The sequence below is a fragment of the Polyergus mexicanus genome, unplaced genomic scaffold (assembly GCF_030449975.1).
Source record: "Polyergus mexicanus isolate NDT 795.1 unplaced genomic scaffold, iyPolMexi1.0 SCAF_1, whole genome shotgun sequence".
Classification (NCBI taxonomy): Eukaryota; Metazoa; Arthropoda; class Insecta; order Hymenoptera; family Formicidae; genus Polyergus; species Polyergus mexicanus.
This window is the reverse complement of record NW_027223321.1, coordinates 11044644-11062875: the sequence shown is the minus strand read 5'-3', so window position 1 is coordinate 11062875 and position 18232 is coordinate 11044644. Positions and strand designations below refer to the sequence as shown.

Here is an 18232-nt window from a genome sequence, read left to right as displayed (position 1 = left end):
ATCGTGAAAGATGCCGATGTTTTCTTCTCGACGTCATTATGTTCTATTGATTCTTCCCGAATTAGTTCGCAATCGTTTATAATTGAAATTGAATAACGTGATCAATTTAGTGGAGTTATTTAGATTCTAATGTAAAAGACGTAACACTAAATGTATCTTACATTGCAACGGGCTAATAAAAATACGTAACTTTTTTACTCAATAGAAAATGGAATAAGATAGCGCATCTCGATAAAATCACTGCCAAGTTTAGAGTTGATGGCGTAGAGAAAAGCACGAAAGTGAACGATCCGACGCGAGATTTCGCCTTTTGAGGCTGCGAAAGGTGTTTGGCGCGTGCGAAATACAATATATCCTGAAACGACCTTGCCATAAGCAAGGTACGCGGTACAGCAATACGCATCTATTGCGTATATATGGATAGGAGAGGGGAGAGCTGGAAGATTGATATCGTATATACACAACTGCACATTCACGTTCCGTTCGCGCGATCCAATATTCCGAGATTGTAAATTTTAAAAATAAATCGATCTAATCTCTTTAATTTAGTTTCCGACGCTTCCATGCTCTATTATTATTTTATACGAATATTATTTTCGAATCTGATATTTCATATTTTGCGATATTTGTGTAATTAATAATCTAAAAATTATAATAAAATTGGCTCAAATCAAAGAGGATAAATAATAAATTCGTAATTAATAATAAAAAATTATAAAAATTATAAAAATTAATAATAAAAAATAAATAATGAAAAATCAATTAATTAGATAAAGAAATAAGAATATAATTAACAGTAAATGTAGTGATTTCTTTTTTGCATTTATCTTCTTAAAAATTAAGATGCTGTCTGTTACTACGCTATTATCAATTATTATTAGCATCGTTACTATCGATATGTCGCGAACATATTGCGACGTTAGAGATCTATCAACAAGCCTTAGAACTAACGACGATTTCCTTTTAAGTCGCTCCACGACGACGACACCGTGAATCACTTCCGGTCGCGCATATCATTCCTTTTTAATAATCTAACTATTTGCGTGACACGCGCACATTCCGCAAGAGATTGCGCGGTTAATGCGAACGGAACGAGCGTCTCGACGTAAGACGATTACGCTTTCGCAGGCATTACGATAGTTGTTCGTGGAATATATTCTGAATCATTTGCACGCGTATGAGATCATTGCGTGCGAAAAATGTGAAAGCGCGAAAGATGAAGTACGGTAAAAATTAAACTGGTTACATGGACGAGATACGGGCGAACGCGGTAAATAAAAATAATACTCTTTCCCCACGTGCGCGAAATTTCAAAAATTCGCTACGTATGTTAAGATTATATAATCGAGAATTTGACATTCCATCGAACGAACAGGTTTCTCTCTCTTCTCTGACTCTCTTCTGCGAAATTTATATTCTTCGGTGTATTACTTCACTTTTTAATAAAGCGACGAGGCTGTTCCACTTACGTCGATTATTATTAAAAATGTGTTATTCTTTCGAAATAATCAATTCAACTAGCCGCTCTCTCCCCTCCCCCCCCCCTATTCTCCTATCCGTGGAAAATCTTAATCATCACTCACCGCGTTGATAATGAACGCGAATCAACCAAAGTACCCTCGTCGAGTATATTGCATCACTCTGGAAGAAAAATCAAACAAATATAAGAGAGCGATACTTCTCAAATATATTTCTTATCAAAATCAAGATTGTTTTTCAATTAAATACAGAAATGAGCAAAACGCTAAATCTTAAGTACAGAGAGTGGCGATCCCCGTAGTTCCTTCAAGGTTTATAGGATCGCAATGAAATTTTTGCCGGAAAGGAGAGATCCCCTCGTGGCGTTTATGCGCGACTCGCGATGAAATCGGCGGCCAATCGCGGTTTACGATGCGCACGTTTCAATTGCAGAAAAAAAAAAAAAGCAGCACGTCGGGGACATTACGGCGCCCGGCATTCCGCGTCTCGTAAATAAATTAAATTAAACGCGCATTTGCGTAGAAATTATCCCCGTACGGCGATGCTCAAGCACCCAATAAAAATATTTCGCCGCTCGTTAAAATTAACAATGTCGGGGTGAATAAATCGCGATTAATTATCCGGGCCACACACGCGCACACGCGCGACCGAACGTCGGTTTCGGCCGCGAGGAGAGAAAGAGAAAGGGAGACGGAGACAGGGATCTCCTCTCCCCCTCCTCTCGCCCTGCCAGGAAGAAGCGAAAAAAAAAAAAAAGAGGGAATCGCGACCTCTCGCTGGGAAGAGAAAAAGAAAGGCCAGGCGGGGGGGCTCCTTTCACACAAATGTGGCACGGACACGCTCGTGAAATTCCTCTCCTCGTTTCGGGGACACGCGCGACACAATCGGGGGACAACGCGCGCGCGCATGCGGAATTCGTACGACCTTGCGCCCATTAGCCGCGAAAAGAAAGCAAAAGCGAGCGCGGCAACATAGACTCCGAAAGCTCTCGCGTTTTCCTTACCTCGGAGATCGAGCGACGAGATCACGCGGCCTTTGCCTATCGCGTCTCTACGCGAATTTCGTCGATCGATTTATATACAAAACATGTCAGCCGTGGATTAATTTAAGGTGACATAAAGGATAATTTTTTTCCATCTCTTTAACGGTCGCGAGTAAAAAGTAAACAGGTTATTTTTCGGACGGACGAATTAGCATTTCCAAGATATACACGATGGCGATTGAAAGAGAGTTAGAGATCGACATTGGTATATCGTCTTTGTTTCTCGCACATGACGCACTTCTAAATGATTTATGATGAAAATGATTCGATTCGTATCTTTCTTAATCGCATTGCATTGATATGCGACGATTATTATATAATAAGAAAGCGATAAAAGCGATGCGACAAGACATAACGCCGACATTTGAGCGGTAATGGTCGCGTATTTAATAGCCGCGCGACAAGAGAGGACGGGAAAGAGAAAGATCGTGAGCCTCTTCTCCCCCTATCCCCCTCCTTCCTCAGGCTGTCTTCTTCGGTTTCTTACTACGACGAGAACAGGGGCGCATTTCCACGAAGAGAGCTAACAAGACGGTCAGGTAGATACTCGGATCGTTAACAGCCGCGCGGGGAGCAACTCGGCGGGGGAGACAGAGCGGAGACGGTGGATGCCGTCCCCTTCGATAAGTATCTTCGTTATGTGTTGTACAATAACCGGGCGAGTTGGTCGCAGCTCGATCTTTCATCGAGAGAGACCGCGCTTCGATCTGCGTGTTACCTAATCCTGTTAGCGGTCTATTGTATGTTCTGAGATGGACTCGAACGCAGCGATCTGATGTGAGAGATTCTCTCTCTCTCTCTCTCTTTCTTTCCCTCTCTCTGTATATATTGTATTAAATTCCATAAATATTCTACCCAAATATTTATGTAAATTGGATTCATAAAAATACGAAAATATCTCAACACACCATTTAGTTCCTAATTGAAAGATCTCGATGAAAATTCATAGTAACACAAATATTTAGTTGAATGCTCCTTATCAGATTTTCTCACAGTTTCGACAACATTATTTCGAATTATTTTTTGAACTGTTTTTAAATACAAATGGAAATTAAAAAAAATCGATCCCTAAAATCGATGCGTCCAGTAAAAATTATGAAAGTATAGTAAAAATTACATGGTTATATATAAAGAGAGTAAAAAATAGATATAAATTAAATTTAGATATTTATAAACATGTAAAATAACATAAATTATGAAAAAGAATATAACTGCTATTACTGTCTAAATTATATTATACGTAATTTGTCAGAAAAAGTCAAACACGCACGCGAAATAAATTTTTAACTTAAAAACTTTCGATATTATATATATGTATATATATATATATATATATATATATATATATATATATATATATATAATACAAGCATAAAATAATTATAAGGAAAATATTTGAAATTGGAGCGCTTTTATCAAATTCATCAGCCTAATGGAAAGAATACTGAAAGCTTGCTGGTGGAATCTTAACTCATCTCATGACAGTCAAATTTAGTTTGTCGTAGATTTTCTAGACATGAGACAGTACACATATATTGGGATACCTCATCGATCATCAACCAAATCGTCGGATCGATGAACTCTTAAAAGATTCAGACATTGCCGCGGCGAGGAACCACTTGACCTTGCATGGTCAGACATCTCTCTGCTGCAACCTCTCAATCATTAAACAGTTTATTTGTACATCTCAAGGACCGTACGCGGAGATCTGCCCGCAAGATTTTTCAAAAATTCGTGCCAATTAGGTATATGAAATATCTCGAAAATCTCGGATATTTCATGAAGCATTGAATCAACCGACATATCAAAGTTTAAATGATATAGTTTTATTAATAATAAGAAATTTCAAATTGCGACAGAATAAGAGAAACAGAGAGAGAGAGAGAGAGAGAGAGAGAGAGAGAGAGAGATTTTGTATCTCGCTTTCAATAGTAAAATTTTATATTTAACATATCAAAACATATATATATATATATATATATATTCTGGAGAGTTCGGTTAATTTTAATCTTAACTTACTAAAATTAGAAATAGAGAGATAATAAAGCATCCGCCCAGTTGAAGTTTACTATTATCGTTAAAATCAGTTTACTATCATCGATAAAAGGACTTAGACTTTGATATGTCAATTGATTTAATGCTTCATGAATCATCAGAAATTTTTGAGATTACTCCTCACATTTATATATATGTATATGATCTTAAATCATAAAATCTAGATATTTGGGGATTTAAAAAAAATTTAATAAACTTAGATATCACTAATTATTGTCAGAAGGCAATTTTATAACATACAAATTTCAGTCTTAAAAGGGAAAATCTCTTTTAACACAAAATTTAAAACATCGAAAAATATGTTACATTTGCAAAATCTACATTTATAACTCGTTTAATTAGTTTCACTAATATAAAAAAAAAAAAAAAAAAAAAAAAACGAAATTCAAAATATATATTGCATCTCTCTTACTGTCACCGTCACTTATCCTTACGATACGATGTCAAGAGCTGAAAGTGTAGAAAGCCAAGTCGCTAGTTTTTATCTAATCACGATGGAGCGAGTTCGAAGATGGGATGAACTATCTTGTCCACGTTCCTTGTGAAAGTGGCTATATGCGTTCAGTTTAGGGAACGAAGCAACACTCGTGCTCCTCTCTCTTGCGATGCGCTACCGTCAAACACGCACACGCGTGCACGCGTGTCGGCGCGATAGGACTCTGGTATTTATCGGTGATTCCGTTCAATACACACGTGTGTGTGGTATGTTCCTCCACGATACACACACACACACACACACACACCATATATATATATGTATGCACATTCTCTCCATCTTCCTTTTCCCATTCGCGAAAAGTGGAAGATAAAGCTTTTCTCTTTCCCACCCGGTATATGGTATATGCGGATGTCCCTTACCATCCCTCCCCTTCCTACTCCTACTCCTTCTCCTGTTCATTTAACTCGACCCAGCTACCCTTTCCGTCTCGCTCTCTTCGAAGCGAAGCGCAGCTCTCTTGCGGCTCTCGGGAACAGGCGAAAGAGTTTACCGAGCTCCTTCTGGGTAACCCACTAACAATCTCCGTTGTCCTCCGACTCACGCAAGCATCGTGAAAGCTCACTGCACGTACACACTTCTACGGATATGTCGGCATCGCAAAACGAGTTCGGCCACGAGTTGCATCGGCGCGCGTGCGGCTCGCACGTGGCATTCCGATCGCATTTCAAGATGCTTCGATCTAAACTTGGCGATACATATGTATATCTTATAAGAGACGCACATTAGTTTTCCGCTGCATACGCTCGCAATTTCTCGCTTATTATTGCAATATGTTTTTGAATCGTACGTTGCGATTAATACGAATTATATTTTCATAATTTTATATTGTGTCTTATTATTATCTATTTCATAAATTGAAAATTCCTTCTTGGAAAAAAATCTCAGCAAGTATATAAAAGACAGAAAACAAAAAAAAACGCACGTTTATATAGATTTAATTATTAATTAAATTATATCATGATGTCAATTATTAATAGAAAGAATGATTTCAATCTTTATTAATAAATTATTTAAATGTATATAATTCATTTTATTAAACAATTACCTTTAAAAAATTATTCAACCTTTTTATGCAAACATCCGTGATATTTTTTTATTGTATATTAATTCATAGAATAAATTTTTTTTTTTTTCAAAAATTAAGATAATTAAAATTACTTAAAAAATTCTCGTACAAATTTTGCGAAACTTTACTCTTCTGCGCTTTACTTTACGGAGATATCGATTGAAAGAAAAATGTACGCATCTCTCTATCACAGCATTCAGCGCATTTATATACTTTTCCTCTCCGGCATGATGCCACCTGCATGAACCGTCGACTCTCGCGCGTCGCACGTGCATACGCGCGTATACGCGCTGCTCCTCTCCCGTTCTCTCTTGTCTTGTTTTGTCTCGGTGCACGCATTGCCTCCTCCGCCTCTCTCAAGGTGGAAAACCACTACTACTTACTACTCGCGACGTCCTCCTTCTCCTCGACCGCAACCACTGCCACCACCACCACCACCACCACCACCACTACTACTACTACCATCACCACTTTCCGTCTTTCCTACCCCTTCCCTCATTCTCTCGGCGACCGCGCGCGATCTTCGTTACTCGCGCACGGTGGTGGAAATGGAAATCGCAACGGAACTTCAGTGCGGCTGCGGCGAGCAGCTGACGCGGATTCATTGAGATCCGCAGTAGAGCTCGCGCCGCGTACGCGATACTGCGCGACACGAGGAGACGAGACGAGACACGCAGTGCCATCGGCGGATACACGCGCTTCATCGTCAGTGCTGGACCAGAACTCCTTCGCTCGCGCGTTCCCGCCTCCGTATCTCGTGCCGCAAATAAAATCGCGTCGCGAGTGCGCGCGCGAGAGGAGCTCTTCCGCCACCGGCTGTGACCGCGTCTCGTTGTCAATCAGTGCGGTGTATCGTAATATCGTTATCGTCGTCACGCGGATTCGCGGCGAGGTGCATCGCTGGCTGCTCCGTGGCTACGACGACGGGTCGAAGCGGCTGCTGAGAAAGGAGTCTGTAAAAGGCCGACGAGGGAATACCCGCAGGTGAGTGCTAAAGATCTGTTTGCTGTGGGATATCCACGTCTCGCGAGGAGACGAAATCCTCGAGAATGTCTCGAGGCACGATATAGATCGACGAATCGTCGAAGAGAAACTGTGATTGTATTCTAAGAAAAATCACGTAAAAAATAACAGAGAGATATATTCATAGCTAAAGATCTAAGAAAAAAGATAATTGGAATACAGAGAAAAAAGAGAAGGGATTATAATTATGGAGATAAAAAAAAGTTTATGTGTAATAAAAAAAAAAATAGTATGTAATATTAGTAATCAATAGTTGTAATATCACTCCATTGAATATTTTTTAATATATTGAATATTATTAAATATATTAAAAAATTACGATTCTTGGTCGTGTCATAAAATATATCGCGATTATCCCGATCGGTTCTATATTTTAATATAGAAAATATTAAAAATATTTAACATTTAAAACTGTTAAGAATATAAACCTGAATGTTCGAAGAGATTTTCCCTCCATAAATCAATCGCGTAATACATGAAGGATCTGCCGCGGAGTTCAACGCGACATATAGGGATAATTAAAGTATCGGGATGAGAGATTATAATAATATATGGACGAAGGAAGAGTGAGAGAAAATGACGAGACCGAGAACGCGGATTGCGACGCGTGATGGATGGATCGGCCTAGCGAGCGGATTTTTACCACGTGATATCACCGAGAGCCGCATAATATAACTATATAACACATTCACCTAGCGAGAGTGCCGGATCTAGACGCGTGCCGAAAGCGACGTGATTCCCATTCGGTGATAATGATTCTTCTTCGTGAAGTTTCGATTCATTTGTTTGACTCATTGAACGCGAAACTGCATCCCTAAGATGCGTATTTTTATCAGACACTTATCGCTAAATATATATTGTTATTTTTTCGATAACGATAAGGAATGAGGGAATTCTGAATTTTCCGTTTCTCGAGGATAGCATTTGATATACACGGAAAATGAAAAATAAAGCCGCGGATTTAGATATTTCGGTGATAGACGTCTTGGAAATGTCAAATCTTGTGAGTCACGTTTAGCAAAATGCGGGTTGAAAGTATCAATGACAATTTTTATTTACGTCCAGCGCGTTCCATCTCGATGAGGTTTGGGTCTAAACGAAATAACGTTCAACGTCATCCGCGCGGAGACTATAAGCGAGCACGATGGAAGAAAATCCGTGGGATTATCAGCGTCAGCTGTTCATCACCTGAAGAAACGCCCCCGTGGATGCGAGCGGAAAGAAAAACACGTAGATTTGGTCGGTTACAAAATTAAATTCGGCGAATCGCGACATCGCGATCTATATCGGTATAATCGATTCTCTCGTGACGTGTTGAACCGCTTTGTGGGCGGCTTGGAATATATATATATATTTTTTTTATTATCGATATCTAGAAAGAAATTTACGAATATGTATAATTTGTAGATTTAAGAAATATTCTAGTATAATATAGGATATCTGTGTGATAATTTTTTACAGGAAAATATAAACACGGAAAAGCATTTTAAGTTTTTTATATAATATATAAAGACAAAGCTAATAATGAGATGAAAAGACTTGATCGAATGCAATTAACCGATTCATCCGATTCAATCTATAAGGTACGTAAGAAATTATTGGTTTAATCGTATTATTCGATCAATGGGAACGGACCGATTAATCGATCAAGGCATAAATCACCGAGACTCAATCGATTAATCAAGCAAAATCGATAAACGGATAAAAATTTAATCGATAAACTCTCGCGCGATGCCCCTTGATCGCTTATGTCGAACAATGCAAACTACATAATGAAATATTATAATTTCGAAACTAGTATTATTTGATATGAATGATCATATATTAAAATAGCTATAGAGTTTGAAAAAAATTGATTCTCGTAATAGTGTCGTTCGGGTATAATATTTTACTCGTTAAAGATAGAATAATAAGATAAACAGACGATAATTTTTTTCAGGAATATGTCAATAGGAAAAAGTCAAATCATATTTTTCGCGTTTGCAGAGAGAACAATTAAAATCTTACAAAATTGAATTAAAGATTTTTCAATCTTTCATAAGCCTAACTCTATCAATAATCAATCGACGCCGATCATAATCGATTAAATTTTCTACCACGTCGTCTATATACGATATCATAATAAGTGTAACAATCCAGAAAAATATTCAAAGAATTAATTAAACTACGATTAATCGATAATTGGAAAAATCGCGTTTCACACGATATTTCCTTAATAAATATTTTTCGCGGTTTCATTTATCGAAGAAACGTCGCGCACATAATAAGAGACACGCGACACAAATTGGAAATACAATGTGTAACTCCCGATTATTCGATATATACGGGATCACGTGGATCGTTGCTGCGAATTATCATCAGCGATATTTCTCAGTGATTTAAAATGCGGGCAAATGTCGATAGAGAAAAAGTGAGAGAGAGAGAGAGAGAGAAATATCAGTGCGCGATAGCCAGTTTCAATCCTTGCAGTCTACTCGCGCGTGAGCCTCTACACGCATATACACACGCTTGTGTACAGATCAGGCCCTTCCTCGCCAGCACGCACCTGTTACGTCGTGTTGTCGTTTCGCCGCGGCGTGGCTGCACGCGACAGCTCGTGCCACTTACTTCCAGTTACCTCTCGTCAGTGCGTATCGTAGCGTCGCTCGCCGACCCGGCTCGCGAACCTCGAGCATGGGGAGAGATCGATCGATCGTGATATCCCGTACGCGAGATCGAAGCCCGCCGAGAGATACAGGTAGAGTAGAGAAACACGATAATAGAATATGTAGAATTATTACACCCTCTGTCTTCCTCTGTGTGTTTCGCTTCCCTTCCTTTCTCTCTCTCTCTCTCTCTCTCTCTCTCTTGCAAATTATCTCTGCTACAATCTGGGAGCGGAATAAATAAATGTCAATCCCGAATAACGCGAAAAAAAGATGTAGCGCGAATGTAACTCGATCTGTCGCCTCTCTTCTTCGATTTCGAAGTCGTAGAGCGACTGCTTTCGGATCCGGGGTATCGATCTTATTACGGTTTCGGGAATAGGTCTTTCTCGAGGTAGAGAACGAAGGAAGAAATATTATATATTATAAAGTTTGAAATTCTCTCTCTCTCTCTCTCTCTCTCTCTCTCTCTCTCTCTCTCTCTATCTCTGAGCGAATCTTTTACGAGCGTTAATAATACAATTTGGAATAAATGACGATAGATATATACAATCAATCATTTAAAGTATCGTATAATAAATCACATGAAAAACTAACATGTTATTTGAGAAAATAATGCAAATAAAAATCATATGTCGATTCATCTTTTTAACAAAGCGACATTTAAAAAATTGTCTTTGTGATTTTTGTAAATTTCATGTACAAATACTATATCATATTGAACACAAATATCGATAGTGATGCACGCATATAAATAATCTTAGTACATATATAAATGGAATTGATCCTAAAATTTAAAATAATAAATTATTTATAATTTATTATTAGCGTAGGCTCTTTGTGAATATATATTCGTTCTTTATTATTCTAATCATAAAATATTTCTGATTGAAATACAAAAATTAAAAACATAAACGATACAGATCCGTTAGCTTCTAATGCGCTTTCTCTTGCCCGTCTTAAAATTAAGATAAAATCCGGACATTCGAAAGTTGTAAAATACACGAAACTTATCTTAATATTTATAACTATGGAAATACGATAGATACATATCGAGGATTTAATGGTTGAAGAATGCACTGAAAGACCATACAAAGGAGGAAAGGATCGAGAGGAAAGAGATCGCGGTCTTCCGAGGACGATCTCGCGAGAGCAGCTTCTTCCTCGGAGGCCTCCGAGCACTTTACTCCGGTAAAGCCGCGCGAGCGAGCATGCGAGGTCGAAGCCTTCCCTCTCTCGCTCGCTCTCGCCGTCTTCATCCCACTCTCTCGTGACGAGCCAGTCGTTCTATCTCTCTTTTTCTCTCTTTCTCTCTGCACGCCTTTCCACTTACACACGGCTTCTCTCTCCGGCTCACATCGCACGCGCGCGTCTCTTCTCGAGTGCACGCTTTTGTGCGGCAAGGATTCGCGGCGACTTCGATCGACTGTCAGATTCTTTTAGAGAGCGAAAAGATGGATGAAAAAGTACGAGATAAGTCTAATAATAATCGATTCGAGAAAATATTTAAAATACCTAATTATGTTATCTTGTAGGATGTGTCCTTATTTATATTTAAAAGATCAGATTCGCTAAAAAAATCATTTCCACTAAAAAATTTCTTTAGGAAAATTACGAATAAAATCGTAAATGCGTCGCGGTATTATCTTATTTTAATATATCGCTTCGAAATAATCGCGATATTACATCGACCCGCTTTGTCCGATTTTCCAACGTCGTAAGTCGCGTACACGTCAGTGACTCCGTCGACGGGCACAACCGGATGCGCTTAAGGGCCAAGCAACCGCAACAAGTACGAGAAATTACGATCTTGACGTTCGTAAATCCCGACACTGACGTAAAAAAGGAAGCGGATCGTTGTCTCCATATATTATACCGTTCGTTCTCCACGTCTCTTCGCGGAATTGCCTCTCTTTTTTACGAAATTACCCCGGGTCGCGGCATCACATGCAAATCGTAATTATCGACAGCGATATTGTGCTGGAGAATATTTCAACACGATCGTTTAATTTCAAAAATATGCGAAGACTAAAAAAAAAACACACACACAAAATGACCAGATAAAACGCTATAATTAAAATATATTTGAAGCTTAATAAATAATACTATTGTAAAAAAAATTTTAATGTTTTCTGCTGTAGCTAGAAATATAATTCTTGACATTTCGCTGAAACTTTATATTTATTTTACAATTAAAGGTAACGTTTTAAAACATTGTTCTAATATGACATTATAGTGACTGTGTGACACAATGACGGGAAAAGGGGACAAGAGGGAAATTCTAATTGAAATAAAAAGTAGTGTCGATTTCGGAAGTGACTGGTTGTAGGGGGACTGATAATTCGAGAGAGAGACGCGATATGCGTGTTGATATCTATCGTTGATATTTTTCGATCGGTCAAGAGCCGCGCGCCGTCACATCAACTCGCATATATATTGGACATTTGCATTTTAATTTAGACTTCAATTAAGCAATAGCGAGTCCTATATCTTAAGGCGAAGCGAACCTACGTCGTCAAGCTATTGTTGCGCGGTGAAATTCGTGCGGCTTATCGGAATCTTTTATTTCACGTCTATACAGCTGTATACAGCTTCCAATTCGGTCCCCATTGTCATCGTCTTTGACGATCGTAATCGTCGACAGCAACGAACTAATTAAGAAAAGTATTGAAAAAATAAAACGCCGAGGACGAGATGAGTTTCACTAATTGTTAATCCACGTTTATTATTTCTCATTTCGATTTTTGCGTAACTTATATCTTTCTCGGTTCAATATTACCTTCTCGATTATATTGGGTTGACTCGTAAATAAGTACCGCTGTAGATAATTAATGAATTACTTCTTCCGAGAGACCAGTATTACCTACGATATCTAATTATTTTACCTATTGCAAAATATATTTAATAATGGAGAATATATGTAACAAATTAAAATTTATTGCAATGTTTTTCAAAAATATAAAAATACATTTTGTAAAATTTAAGTAAAATGAAACTTATTTATAAATCAACCCAATAGCTTCATCGAGGAAATATAGTTCAAGTTAACATTTCAATTTTTACAGGATAGAGGCATATTATCTCTTGTTCTATTATTATACTGCTAGTATCGTAACTATGTTAGATATTTCAGATATTCAGTAACGTCAATTATCGTCGCGTATCACATCGATGACACGACGGTCCGTTAGTTCCACTTCCTCGATTTCATAAACGAATTCTTATAGAGTCGAGCTTTCACGGCTCGATTAAATTTGTGTAACGCGCGCTTCTCATCTTCGTAGTTGTCGTCCATATAGTCTCGTTTTACCCACGTTGAATGGGCACTGGATAATAATCGGATGCCGCTTCGAAAATTAAGTCCCGCCTTCTTGCGACGAAGCGGATTACGAGATTGAATTTTGCAAGAATTAATGACTTTTAAAAGTAAATTGAACCTGCCGGCAACACCGTGGCCTCATCGTCGTCGTGTCGTAGCGAGTTTAGATGAGTTCCATCGTGCGCGATAAATTTCAACATTTTAACATTTACAGCATGCAAATCTTGCCGCGTCATGTAATTTTTAATTGAAATTCCTTCAATTATAACGCAAAAAGATTTTCTGAATTGTATAACTAATCGATAATCAAAAAAGCGGATTTTGCGCAAGTTTTCTAAAAATCGAGTAATCTTCGACTTAAAAAAAAAAAAAAAAATGAAACGATAAAAAATTAATATAAATAAAGATCTTTAATATAAAGAAAGCTATATTACAATAAAAAACAGGAATAAATATTGCCCCGCGATTATCTTTTACGAGTAAAAGATCTTCGGCGAGCGAGATATCTGTTTTCGTAATCGCCGTCATGAATGAATTTAATTTAAATAAATGACCGAAGGTGCAACTTAAAGATGCAATCGTCGAAGTCGTAATTCGACAAGGAGTGGGAGGGCGCGGATATTTACTTTCATCGCCCCGATAAAATCGCCTCAATCAAAATCCATTAAAGTAATCATCTTAATATTCATTTGCTTTCCCTCGATCGTTTTATTATACGCCCAGACGGCGGAGCAAGAGAAAGAGAGAAAAAGAAACGAAAGAAGGCAACGCGAACCTAAGGTCGAATTCTCATTCGTGCACCGAACTCACAGACTGACCGCCAGATGCATTCTTATACGATGGCGAAACGATCGAAAGTATTATCCTCCGTTTTAAATCAGAGATAAGCGGGACTCGTCTCGTCCATTAAGGGTGAAGGATGCATAAGATACTGTTTGGCCGGGCGTGGAAGGCCGAGATAACGAATTGCACGCATAATACATGTTCAACAGCAACCTAAATACATGAATCTCTAAGTCATCTTACGAGAGATGAAGACCACGTTGCTCGCCGAATCATTTAAATCAAGCAAGATTATTCGCTGTGACAATCGAATTTAAAAGATGAAAAAGTAGAAAATAAAACTCCTTAATTTTAATACGACACAAATACTATGATTAATTTGCAATTAAATATTGAGACTCGAAATAATGTTTAAATTGAAAACGCGCTTTATAAAATATATTATATTTTCTATATTTCCTATATTTTCGATGTATAATTAAATATAAAATTTAGTTATTTGCATAAATATACGCTTTATTTTCTCGAAATTCATTCGCTTGCCTGTCAGAGACAGGTACTGGTCGCGAAATTTTTCCTAAACAACAGAAATTATCAACATCAAAATATTTTTCGATTTAATTCTTCCACAGATATTCATAGCAACCGAGTGTCGGATTAAATTGCATCAATCGTTCGGCGAATAATAATCATCGTTTAAAATTAACGATTGCCTTATCAGTTTAGAAAATTTACGATAAGTTGTGAATGGAATAAGTCATTTTTACATAAATATAAATTGAAGTCGTACAATTCGCCGAAGGATTAAAAACTAAATTTCGCAAACTGCCGTTCCTACATAAATATATATTCCACGTTCGCCGTTCGCATTTCTAACATTTTTCCACCATGTGTAATGCGTACTTTACGACGAGTTTTATTTCTACCATTCAATGCCTCCTCGGCATTCGTCGTGATTCGCCCCCGGATCACTTCCCAGGAATCCTTGCAAGTGAGATATACTAGTCAGCGAGAAAAATATGTTTCTCACTTGCTTAATATATAATGTGAACGGCATTTTAAAAATTTTAATATAAGAATTGGTCAGCAAAATAATTAGAAAATCTTATAAAATTCTTTAAGATAACTAAAATGACGTTTGATCTAATTTTCACCGAGAAAGAACTATCTTTGTATTTATCGAAGGATATGTCGCTAAATTTATATCAAAAGCCAAACCAGAAACTTGATATAAAATCAAATGGGATAAATAAAGGCAGAAAGTAAATTGATTTTTCGACAATAAATATTAAATTATATAAAATTATTAAAAAGTTTTATTATTGGGTAATCAAACGTCTCGATTATCGCACTCAACAAAATCGATCTATTCGAAACGAGAATCGTGGCGATCGACATTATAATGCCATGGAAAAATAATCGTTCTCGTTCGCCGGCGTGAGAAAATATAAGCGCCATTGTAACTTGATTATAACGCGAGCGTGATCAGAGTGGCGAGAGGTCGAGGAAAAATTCCGCGCATCGACAAGTGGCCGATGTTGCGGCTACAGCTGCGCCCGGCACGAATATACGATCGCAAACACGATATCGCGAGTCTCTCGCCCGATGCTCTCGCGACTCCATTCATACGCAATTCCGTGGCGAGCGTAGATGAGGGAATTTCGGATATTAATACGGCGCCTACAGATTGAAATTATCTCTCGTCGCTTTGTACCGTTTTCTCCTCCACTATCCTAATTCATTTCGGTTAACTGATCCTTCGCGTGTCTTTTGTATCAATTGGTGCATAATTATTAATATATTTTCAGACGTCATAAAATTATGGGGAGAGAAGGAAGAGGATGTAACGGGTTTTCGACATAGATAAATATTTTTGTGTACCTTTGTAGCATCGAAATTTTTATCCCAAGAAATTATAACGATTTAAATACCTCTGCTTTTGTAACAACATTCCGATAAGATTTTATTATACCACCATGTCATTTTGTTACATGAACGATATGATTGAAAAAGGCTCGTTTAATTCGAATGCGCGATGACTGTGATATGTAGATATTCTTTGAATTCCAAAGACAAGCTTGTAAATAACTCGTATTGAGAGGTCCTCTAACAATAAGTGAGATATGAAATACCGTACGATCCTATAAATCTCAAGCTCTTATTACGTGGCGATAAGTGAGAGCCGTGCGCTTTGCAAAAAGTGACATCGACGAGCGGCGTGACAGTCTTCGAGCACTCAAGCGGCTCAAATATTGAAATTTCAATATTGATTCTCCGACAGAGAGAGAGAGAGAGAGAAGTTGGTTCGAAGCTTCATGCGTTTCTGTATGTGCATAAATTATTACATATACGGCGCAAAAAGGGGTCTTCGAAAAGCCGCGTCTTAAATCATTCGGAGGCGGATGGATTTTGAAAATTTAACAAGTATTTTCGAGGAAAAATATCTCGCGGGTACTCTTGTGTCGTACTCTATTCAAATTTGATTAATTTCTGTCGCTCGCGATTTTGGAAAAAAAAAAAAAAAAAATAATAATAATAATAAAAGACGCGATCGTAACAAATAGCACGATGAACGATCGTAACGAGAGGTTGTCGATATCGATCGATCGATCGTTTTCCCGACGACGATTGCTCGCCAATTATCCCAAGTGCGCATTATCCCTACGTAAACACGATCGCGGCCGGCGGTCGCGTAACAATAATCGATAATTATAGCAGGCGCGTAAACGCCACGCTGTTGCCGCACCGCATAGCGGAAAATCCGAAACGCGTGTCTTATCGGCCGATGAGGAACGCCCATATACCAATATGCGAAGAGAGATCGTAAACGCCACACGCGATAAAGATCGACGATATCGATGGGCTTAATGTTGCATCGCATTAGCCTACAACAAACGATTGCTAAATGAGCGATTACCGCCGCCGTTCGCGGCCGATAATTACCATCGGACAAGCGGTTATTACAGCTTAGCGAACGATAATTCATTATTATAGGTTCGCGTTAAGTACGCGATTAACATAGTCCCCTACATGTGTTGTGCGCTTCTATTCCTCCTTTCCCCCCCCCTTCCCTCCTCCCCCCGGTGATTTAACATAAAAACATGTCGATATTATTGTTAAACAAGAAGCAATTACCGAGCTAAATGTTCCCTCGGTTAATTAATTTAATATCCGATACACGCCGCACTTTACTGCCGGAATAAACGAAGAAAGTCGATTGGCTGACGGATACGCCGCGCCACGTAATATCTTCCTGTCTCTGATGAGATACTTTCGCTATAAAAAAAAAAAAAAAAATATGCCGGTGTTTCGGTATATCCAGCGACTATAATTATCATTAATAGCATGAGTTAGCTAAAAGACTTAAAGCCCGTGACTTAATAAAATCCGCGAATGCGATCGATCGATATTATCGTCTAGAAAATTTAGAAAAAAAATCATGTCGTATAAAAATTTATCATATTTAATAAAGCGTACGTAGAAAATTTGTGACTGACGATTATTGAATTAATATTTTATCAAATCGCAAAGAAATATAAATCTAATCGTATGTATTCAGCATTGAAGTTAAAAATAAAATGAAAGAGATAGAACATAGATGTTACGTATATCTTATTTTCGAACATTTTCAAAATTACACTAAAATTACTGCTAAAATTAAACCGATTTGAACAATTTCTTAATTAAAAACATGTTAAGATTCCTCAGCATATATTAACTTTGACATATATATCGGACTATTATTTATTGAAAATCGAATTTCCCGAACAACCTAATAATGAGATACAAATGAAAATATTTAGTTCCTCGATTTAACGACAGTGTAGTATAACTACAATTTAGCAATAGATACCTCTCTCTCGAAAGAATCTATCATGCATCTGCTGTAGTCTCATATTTCGCACAACATTCCAACTTTCCTTTTCTTTCATTAGGGGAGAAAGGGAGAGAGAGAGAAAGAGAGAGAGAGAGTTTATCTAATAGGCTTTTTAAAACTAAAACTGAGTTTTCTCTTTTTTCGTTTCTCATTAATAGTCATATCACCTCATTAATAGTTATTAGTTTTATGAGACAAGGAGGAGACGTTTGCTGAATCGTCTCCTCCTTGTCTCTTTCCCTCTCTGTTTCTTGAATCGAAATACAAGCACGCTTAAATTAAGAATTGTAATTTATTCGGACGATTTTACAGAGGCCTCGTAACTGTCTTTCTCGGAATAACAACCCGCGAGAATTACAATCTCTCTGCGGCGAGCGTTTCTTCTTTTTTGCGCGAATTCGCGCGCGAAAATATACAGCCCGCCCGAAAATATATCGCGCTAGA

The 18232-nt window shown here is 37.8% G+C and overlaps 2 protein-coding genes across 6 annotated transcripts in view; one reads left to right on the top strand and one right to left on the bottom strand.

Annotated features, from left to right (window-relative positions):
* The window catches only part of LOC138934670 (dynactin subunit 5-like), a 77134-nt gene that overhangs the window by 32513 nt on the left and 26389 nt on the right, over positions 1-18232 (bottom strand). The gene's annotated exons all lie outside the window — the stretch shown is intronic.
* The window catches only part of Cv-2 (crossveinless 2), a 36611-nt gene continuing 25068 nt past the window's right edge, over positions 6690-18232 (top strand). For 4 of the 5 annotated variants that reach the window (XR_011447158.1, XR_011447157.1, XM_070298592.1 and 1 more), the window contains exon 1: positions 9436-9901. Coding sequence is in view for 2 of the 5 variants with exons in the window: in XM_070298592.1 (XP_070154693.1) it covers positions 9838-9901 (64 nt within the window). In the remaining 3 variants the exon portion in view is untranslated. Of the gene's footprint in view, positions 7126-9435; positions 9902-18232 lie in introns of those variants that run through there. The other variant, XM_070298600.1, reaches the window with a different exon arrangement.